This window comes from Plectropomus leopardus, chromosome 14, assembly GCF_008729295.1.
Source record: "Plectropomus leopardus isolate mb chromosome 14, YSFRI_Pleo_2.0, whole genome shotgun sequence".
NCBI classification, from domain to species: Eukaryota; Metazoa; Chordata; class Actinopteri; order Perciformes; family Serranidae; genus Plectropomus; species Plectropomus leopardus.
Genome location: NC_056476.1, coordinates 13,841,865 through 13,851,043, shown reverse-complemented (window position 1 = coordinate 13,851,043; position 9,179 = coordinate 13,841,865). Strand labels below are relative to the sequence as shown.

Below are 9,179 nucleotides of genomic sequence, written 5' to 3'. Positions count from 1 at the left end.
TACACTGTAGTGGTGTGCAGTTTCTAAATGTCATCCTACAACTCTCAAAGAGCAGTTGTGGAGGAAGTATCCTTTATTTAAGTAAAAGTACTAAAATACAACAGTTAATTCCAACCAAGCAATTCATCTCAAATGTGTTGCAAACCTTGTTCACTTCTGTGCAAGAGGTCTTTCTCACAGCAGACATTTTGACACATTACAGTGGGAACAGCACAGGTGTTTGTGATAACACTAACGATGGCTGTGTTATATTAAAGAGATCTAAGTGAGAGTGAGTTAGCATGCATAATACCATCAAAGCTGCTAAATCAAATCATTAATTTCATTATTTACACCTGTGTTTTTCCTTACGCGATGAGTCAAATTGACTTCAGTGAAAAAAAACATCATGGAACCAACTAAATGCATCAGAATTAGGTGACGTTAAGTTAATATGACACAAGATTGCATGCAATTTACAGAAGAAAAAGTTTGACTTTACAGCATCAGTGAATTGTTGTGGTCTTAGACGGCAGTTTTATTAACAAGAGAGCTTCAGCAGGTATACACAGTGATGTAATGATGAGTTTACATACACACAAAACAAACCACAGGTGATAAAAACAAATTAACTGAATACTGTGGAAAGACTCTCTGCTTTATTAACACTGCAGGAAATCATCGCCATATACATACGTAGAGGTGGAGTGTGCAAGGTTCCCACAGATTTTCATGGACAAAACTTTTCCATGACTCTTAAGGACCCATGAAATTTCCATGAGCACTGACAAAGTATAAAACAAACATTGCTCCATCTAAAATGCTGTATTTTTTAAAAGTAGTAGTAGGGAATAGGTATGGAGAGTTTGGGATTCATGATCCTACATCTTAAATCACACTATCATAACATTATTTTTTTTGTTATTCAAACATTTCAGATTCAAAACAGTATCAGCTAACTGGCATACATGGAGGAAGAGATGGGACAAAACGTCAGCGCATATCAGAGCTACATTACATCAAGAGCTAGCCAACAGAAAATACATTTTCTGTTATGTTACATTTCATGGAGGATTATCAATTAAATATTATTACTGGGACAATTCGTTTCTATATACACAATAATAACTCGTGACTTTTCCAAAACTTTAAGTGATTTTATTAATTTCATGACTTTTCCAGGTTTACCATGAACATTGGAACCCTGAGTGAAACAAATGTATGAAGCCATTCATTCATTCTGTTTTATTTGATGAAATTTAATCCTAAAATACATATTTCTGGATTATCTTTCAGTTTGTAAAATATTGATAGGAATTTTACATTTGAAAAACATTGCATCAAAACATGGTAAATTTGCAACACTAAGTGCATATTTTAAGTTTTATTTCTTGATTTGTTTGTCATCAGAAATTTCAAGGCGTCAGGTCAAAGGGGCAACCAAATTCTTTTAGTCAAAACCTAAACTTAGATATACGTTTTCTACAGTATTTTGCCTTTTTATATTTACACAGCACTTTTAAATAGTTTTACAGTTATTCCAGGATGCAAGCATTATTCAATTCCCTTTTATTTGAGTCATCCAAAGTGTAATCACCTTTCATTTTCAAAGGTTTTCCAGTTTATTTATCTAATAGGCACTCAAATTATATTACAGTTGCTGATTTTATAACTAAACTGCTACACTGATGCTACTCACCTACCTGGCTGTTATGTACCACCTTACAGTAATGAATCCAGTGTAAAACTACTTTTAAGGCACACTAACAGCTAACTTCTAAATTAATAAATACATTAGAATAAATTAAAACATTTACACCCGCTGTTTGGTCACATCAGAAAAAAAGTGGTCATACAATAAAATTCAAAGAACAAAATTGTGGAGTGAAAACCGCTCATGTAAGAGAGTTAGAGGCAGATGGTTAAAGTCAAAATGTTCATTGGCAAGTCTGCAGCTACATTATATAACTTTGAGGAGATTTGAGACTTCACACTCCTCATTGGAAGAGCAGATCCCTGTGTGTTCCTGTTAATGAGCGTTGTGGAAGTGAGTCTCAAAGCTAACACAGAGTGAAGGCAGTAAGCTTCAAGTCACGACTCTGACCCTGCTGAAGCCACGTTTGTGAATCCACGGAATAATCGTCCAGCAGTTTCAGTTTTTTTCATTTTTGGAATAAATACAGCTGACATCTTATCAAAAAAAGGAGCACTTCCCAAGGTTTAGGTTATGAGATCTCACAAAGAAAAGCATATAAGCATACCACCCAGTGGACACCCTATACTGGACTGAAGGTTGGTGTTGTGTGACAAGAGCTGAATGTACCCGTTTTTGGCCTTTCAAGGTCCTTGAATATTGTTGAATTGAATAAAAATGAAAATAAAAAATCTGTTTTAATCTTGCTTCAGGCCATGCAGCCCAGGAGATGCATCAGTGGATCTGGAGCTGACAGCTGGTTGATCCAGTTTGACTGGTAGAGGAGCAGGGGCCACGCCATCGTTATTAACCAGACTTCCGTAGGAGAAAGACCCATTTGAGTCCGGCTGAGCACTCATGCCCTTGTCATGAATAGTTGGGACACCTGATGATGGAAAGGACAGGTAGGAAAAGTTTAAAATAAGAAACTGCAAGTTAAAACGACAAGGCAAAATCTTGTATTTGTTGAATGGACCTTATATTTAGTGTAAAAAAGTGGACCAGGTTTACTTTTTTTTTAATGACAGATAACAGACACAGATAATAACATTTTTACTGTGTTATCTATTTCATTTCCAGAACCTTGCAAAACCCACTAAAGTGTGTACCTTTGAGTTAAGTTTTTTTTTTTTTACTCCTTATAAGATGCTTTCCTTAGTCTTATATGTATGCAATGGAAGGTAAATTCCTCTGCATAAGATGTGTAAAAAAACTTTAATTCTCTTGAAATCCAACATTCAATAATTATGTAAAGTTATACACACCGTTAGCCATATCCATAGTGACATAAGGCTCAAAGGCCTGTGTCCTTTTCCTTGTTTTGGTGATGAGAAAAACCCCAAGGAAACAGAATGCAGATCTGTGTGGAGCAAAAAATTATCAGTAGCAGCCCATAATGTAAAAGCACTCTGCAAAGCTCAACTGCTTTTTATAGTTTTTCAAAATAAGACATCACAAAGTCCCATCAAAACGTGTGTTTTCTGTGTTTATTGGTGTTTGGCTATAGCATTGCAAATTATGTAACAAGACTTTTTCACAGCAGCTGTTTTGACTTGCTGTAGAAAAGGCAAAGGTGTTACAAATGACATAATCCAAGTCTTCCAGTAAACCGTGACAGTGAGTCAGCATGCACAATACCAGGACCATGAAACTGAAGTAGCTGAATACAACTCAACCATCATTGATTTGCTTATTTACTGTGCTTTTCCTAATGTGACAAGTCAAAATGTCTTTGTCAATAAGGCCCATGATAGACAATCACTCACCCCAACAAATACAGGCAGATATGAAGAGCATCTTCATTCTTAAATTCCAAGTAAAACACAGCGCCTGAAAACAGAAAGATTAGAAATCTTTGAAGGCTCAAAAGGTGTGCAGCAGCAGAAAAACAGAGGTTTCCCACTCTGCTCATCGGCTGCAGAGCACTACTCTTTTTCTATTGTGTCAGTGATTTGCAAACAGCGGTTGATCCAGGTCTGATTGAAAGCTGCCTGTCAAAACAGAAATTCTGCAGCAAAGAAACATGTAACTCACCAGCTACCACTGCAAAGACGGTGGAGAGGATGTAGCTGACACAAGCAATCAGAGAGGAGTCAAACAGCTTACAAGCCTGGGAGAGAAATCTAAAAGGCAATAACACACAAAAAAGCATAAAGAAAAAAAACTTTTTGAAAATGACTTAATTTGTTCACCTGTAAAAAAAAAGCTTGGCTAGCAAGACAGTGTCATTCTATAACATCAAGACCTATTGACAACTAAAGCCAACTGCAGCATTTGTGCTAACCCACATTTCAGTAAATACTTTGATGATCCTGTTGCTCACCTGGCCTGGAAGATCACTGAAGCCACCATGCACACAAACATGGCACTGAAGATTGGGTAGTCCAGCTGCATATTGCCCTCAATGGTGAGAACCAACATGCCCGATACCGCCTTCACTGTAATGACTGTGACTGAACCTGTGCACCAAAGTTGAAAATAAAGCACAGTTAAACACAGAGCAAATCTGAGCCTACAAATGGTTAGACAACAGTTTCGCTGCATCTGATAATTAAAAGATTTGTCAGTGGTATGACAATTTAATGCATAAAATATGTAAAACAGGATATACAGCATAAATACACTTAAAATTAAAATTTAAAAAATAGAAACAATTTAATGTAAATGAGAGTAGGTGCAGTTCAGATCCTAAAGAGCTGAAAATTGGAAGTGTGCGAAAGTTCCAGGAAAAGCTAATAAGTAGACCATGAGTTAAGATTATCAGGTTTCTGTGATGTCTAAAGGTCGATATCGATCTTCTTCAGACTTTTATTTATTTAATTTTTACACCTTTTACCTTTGATTCAGTTTTTCATCATCAGAACATTAAAACTAACATTACATACATACAGATGTAAAGAGTGGAGGTTCAATGAAATCTAATCTGAGGCACTTCGACGAACCACAACAATCCTCAGCTGATCAACTTATCGGTGGTTCTAGCACTAGATTGTGAAATGCTAGAATTTAAAAAGCTTTATTTTGCATTATTTTCATGTTTTGATAAAATAAAAAATGACAGTGTATAAAGTATGATGGTATAAATTACTGGCTTAAATAACAGTGCTGTAGACTTACCCAGTAGAGCGACAAGCATCAGAATAATAACGAGGTAGTTAGCACTGCGCTGTTTGTAGAAGTATAAAAGCAGGCAGAACGTGATGATCTCCAGGAGCTGTTAACAGCAACAACAAACACCAAATTATTATCTAATAAACACAAAAGGAAGCACTGCAGTTGTTGCCTGACACTGCAGTGATGCAGACAAACAGTTATAATGAATAACAATACAGGTCAAGGAGTCTGGGAAATCTGCAGTGTTCAATGCAAGTTTATGGAATACCATTTGTACCCAAAAGGGAAAGACCTCATAACTAACAGCAACAAGAGAAACACGAGAAACAGCACAGCAGCCCTGCAGAAAATAACAGTTTAATAAAGCTCATACAGTAATGTTTGGTCATGGTTGAGACTGAAAGAAGATTATTTTTTACTGCTGCAGCTGCTAGTGTTGTAAAGTAAATATCCCATCGAGTGCTGCTCGGTCAGGTGACGATGGTCTACTTGTAACCACTGTTCTTCTTTGCTATCGCAGTTGTCCCATGTTTGGCAAACTGTATTTATTTATGTTTTTAGATACTTTTAAGATTTAGGATTTGACAATGCAAGACGAGGGTTGCTGTTAGATCGAAATGTTGCACAGTTAAAATAGCTGGGAGCTTTTAATACAGTGTGGGGATCTCCTATTTGCCTTAGTTTGATTTTTTGATTCAGTATTTGTAAGAAATGTTTGGATGTGAGCACCCTCCACCCTGCTTGTTGTTTAGAGACTTTAAACCCTTGCACCCTGTGAGATGAAAAATACATTTTCCTTGTTTTAATCCTGTGTCCCTGTGGTAACTGCTCATTTATCACTTGTTGTTACATGCAAAATATTTGTCAGATGTTTGATGAATCATTCTGCACCAAAAGTTTACAAAAGTTCATCCAATCAAATGAGACTTCGGGCAACTAGTTATCCACACTAGTCATAGAAAGCAACACTTCACAGTTAGTGGGTAGTAGCTAACAAAGCAATATGTAGAGAGATAATAAGAGACGTGTGATTGGATATCAGTGGGAAAAACCTTTGAGATCTAATTTATTCATCTGTCTCATCCTCCTCTTCATCTAACAACAAGAAAGGTTTATGTGGAGCCAACAGTCCACTGTAGCTCTGTATCTCGCTAAACTCTAAGCCTGCTCATGTATTAGCAGTCCAGTTATTTGCAATGGATTTGCAAATAATTCTTGTAAGTGTACGCTGTTCAAATGTTCCCTTTCACTTAACATCACAGTACAGAAGCTGAAGACACTTCTGTTTTACACTGACTTTAAATAATGATGCAATGTTTGTGATAGTTGCACCAGCAATTCGGGGAGTGACTGTCTCTCCTCTTCAAAAGATGTCTTTAAATTTTACATGAAAACGGTGACTATTGCGCCTCGATTCAAAGTAACACATACTGGTAATTTGCCTTCCACCTAATGTGACTCACTCGTGTCTTTGTTTACTGCCTGAATACTTGGTGCGTCAATTACAACCTGCTATTATGCCAAACGTGGCAGAGATTAACTTGCAAAGAAGAACAGCGGTCAAATTGACTTTAACCGACACTGACTGAGTGACACTGCATATTTTCTTATCAAGCTGATTTAAAACCTTTGACAGTCTCAGCAAAAATAGAACAAGGGTCACCAAACCTGTACTGCAGGGCTGTTGTATTGCTTTAAGAGGGGTTATATTGGCAGAATGTAAATAATGGGTGAAATAGGTGTGTAGAAATTGCTTTTTGTAGCCCTGCAGGTGTAAAAGAGCATTTCTAATAATGCTGTAAATTTGTAAGTTTTGCTTTTTGTTTTTGTTCAGTAATACAACTTGCCTATATTCCATATACACGTTTGAACGCTACACCTGAATCAACTGTTTCCTGTGCTTCTGAACTTCTTCTGTACATGAAAATATCTTACCAGATATAATAGAACAGGCCATCCCACAACGTGCCTCACAATGTTCTCTGCTTTGAGCTTTTCATGAGAGTTTGGTCCAAATGCTACAAAGAGATACGTTCCTCCAATTGTTAGAATACAGCCCAGGAAGGCCAGCCCATAGTGCTCTGAAATAACATACAGCAGAAAAGGCACAATGACTTTCATTTCAGTGAAGTAGAAAGCATGTGAGAACATTTAGAATAAACAATACAGTTTAGAAATACTACTGAATATCTACTATTGAAACTCAAGATACATTTACAATTTCCCATTTGAAAGGTCTTACACAATTAATTTTCAACAAACTATGGCCTGTACATGTACAAACGTTTTTTCTAATTTCAGTTAATGTGCTACAACAATCGAGTTAGGCGGATTAAAAAATTGCATACAATGACACAAATCCCATTCTATTTGCATGTGGGTGTTTTCAGTTACACACATACGCCAAACTTACTTGCAAACTCCTTTGGCTTTGATTTCTCGCGAAGAAAAATTAGTCCCAAAATTGCGCTTGCTGAAAAAAAAAAAGAAAGAAAATAACAAAAAACAGCAAGACGTTAATACAGATTTTTTTGCTTAATTTGAAACTGCCAATATCCATTTCTCTGGCTATTTCAGTGACATGTGTTCAAAATCATATCAATGGAGCATCTACTTCTTACACATTTAAAAAGATATAAGTTTGGAATAAATCACATTTTCTTCTGTATTGTTTTTATTCTGACATGTTAAGAATAATCTATATGAAATGTTTGTTCATCATTCAGGAATTACTTAGTGCATGACGATGACAGAATGGAATGGCTGTTTAATGTTAATGCTTAAGTTAAAATATCAGAATGATTTTTTGTTTAGTGTTTTTTGTAATTTATGTTCCCATTGTAGTTTCTGATCTATTTTCCTAAATAATAGTGTCTTGGAAGAAGAAAACTGATGGTAATCATATTGTGTATGTTTATTTACTTTATTTTAGTATTTTTCATTTCTTTAAGGGTCATTGTAACTGATAATAATAATTCTGTAATACCAGGACACCATGACACCACAGTATTTCCTGATGTTTATTGTACCTTGAAAGTCTCATACAGTGCAACCCTACTTGAAAGTTTTTTTGGACTGAGTTTATTTATGCATGATACAATAGTTTTTAGAAAATCTGATATTAGTGAACAAATACTTACTAACGATAGACACAGCGTTTAGAGGTGCTACGAGAGCAAGGGGGGCGAAGGCATAAGACACAAAGTTGGCTCCCTCGCCAATACATGCCAGGACAAACCCACACCACCAGGTTTTAGTGCGGTAAAAGGCACGCAGGTCCTTGGTTTCTGCTAAGGTCACATGGCTGTATTTCTGCAAGTGAAAGGCAAGCAGGTAACAGACAGTAACCTGAGTAAACACAGAGTCAACCTCAGTATACTTAGCTTAAAGAACGCAAACATATAGAGTAGGCCCAAAGCAAACAAACAAGAAAAATGGCTTTGCAGTAGATATTGTCAATTAGAAATACAGAGAGGATGAGCATCACAAACAAATTCAGTGACAGTAATCACATCCATATAAGTTTTTATTTAAGACCGATAAAACTGTTTGACATCATAGCTTTTGAGGGTAATGCTATGTTGACATGAATTGCTGACACAACAGGACTTGATCCACCTACATTCATGAAACAAACTAGTCCAAATAAGACACAATATTATAATTTTACTTTTACTGTCCTTTTACCAGGGTGCTCGGTGACACAACAGCCACGACAATGAGGACATGTTTAAGGAACCAAGGTGTGTGTTTACCTGAATGCATAAGGAGATGCTGACAAGCACATTTCCAAAGATAGCGAGTAAAGTCCCAATAAGATTATCCTAAAGAAAAAAGACATAATTATGTATTACATTAAGCTATATTAAATAAAATTACACAAACTATACGTAAACTACGTAGCTTTCTATTTCGTAAAAACATTTTCATTATATCGGCATCTAACACACAGTAACGTTGCTCTAGCTTCAAAGTTTGCCGATAATATGAAGTTTTAAACCTAAGATACACAAAATACAGATACATGAAACATAAAGACATTATTTTATCAACAGTTAGGGGCTAAACGTCAAAGTAAAGCATAAGCAGACGTTTAGAAACTACCGTATGTTAGTGTCTCACCGTGTAGGAGCCTCCGTCGGCTCTGCTGAAATCCATCATTTTCGCCTCCAGAGGCAATTTATCAATGGCCAGCAGCCGCCACAAATTCAAAGACCAGAACTTTCATCTTGTCGCTGTGACATTATATGTTCATCACTCTTTTTGTGTGTCTGTCTGGCGTTAATGCTGAAGAAGACACCAATTTTGTGAAGAGGCACGTATGACTTCCGGATTCGATTTCAGTTGTTGCTACGTTCTGACGCACGACGGTTACGCCTGGATCACGTGACAG

General features: G+C 36.5%; 1 protein-coding gene across 1 annotated transcript; it reads right to left on the bottom strand.

The window, feature by feature from the left end:
- Positions 1-493: 493 nt before the first annotated feature.
- Positions 494-9,110, bottom strand: nipal3 (NIPA like domain containing 3). The gene is made up of 11 exons (XM_042501184.1): positions 8,909-9,110; positions 8,542-8,610; positions 7,927-8,098; positions 7,200-7,259; positions 6,722-6,867; positions 4,790-4,886; positions 3,996-4,131; positions 3,707-3,795; positions 3,439-3,502; positions 2,938-3,032; positions 494-2,558 (listed from the first exon to the last, which is right to left on the bottom strand). Exons 1-11 carry the CDS (start codon positions 8,945-8,947, stop codon positions 2,371-2,373), a joined length of 1,155 nt encoding a protein of 384 aa, XP_042357118.1. The 5' UTR covers positions 8,948-9,110; the 3' UTR covers positions 494-2,370.
- Positions 9,111-9,179: the final 69 nt, after the last annotated feature.

Bases quoted from the DNA above. Each gene is read 5' to 3' on its own strand.
- nipal3 (XM_042501184.1), bottom strand. From the start codon at position 8,947: ATGATGGATTTCAGCAGAGCCGACGGAGGCTCCTACACG. The intron at 6,868-7,199 runs GTAAGTTTGGCG...ATGTTATTTCAG, and splicing joins AAAGCCAAAGGAGTTTGCAA to AGCACTATGGGCTGGCCTTC. The intron at 3,033-3,438 runs GTGAGTGATTGT...TGCTCCACACAG, and splicing joins ATCTGCCTGTATTTGTTGGG to ATCTGCATTCTGTTTCCTTG.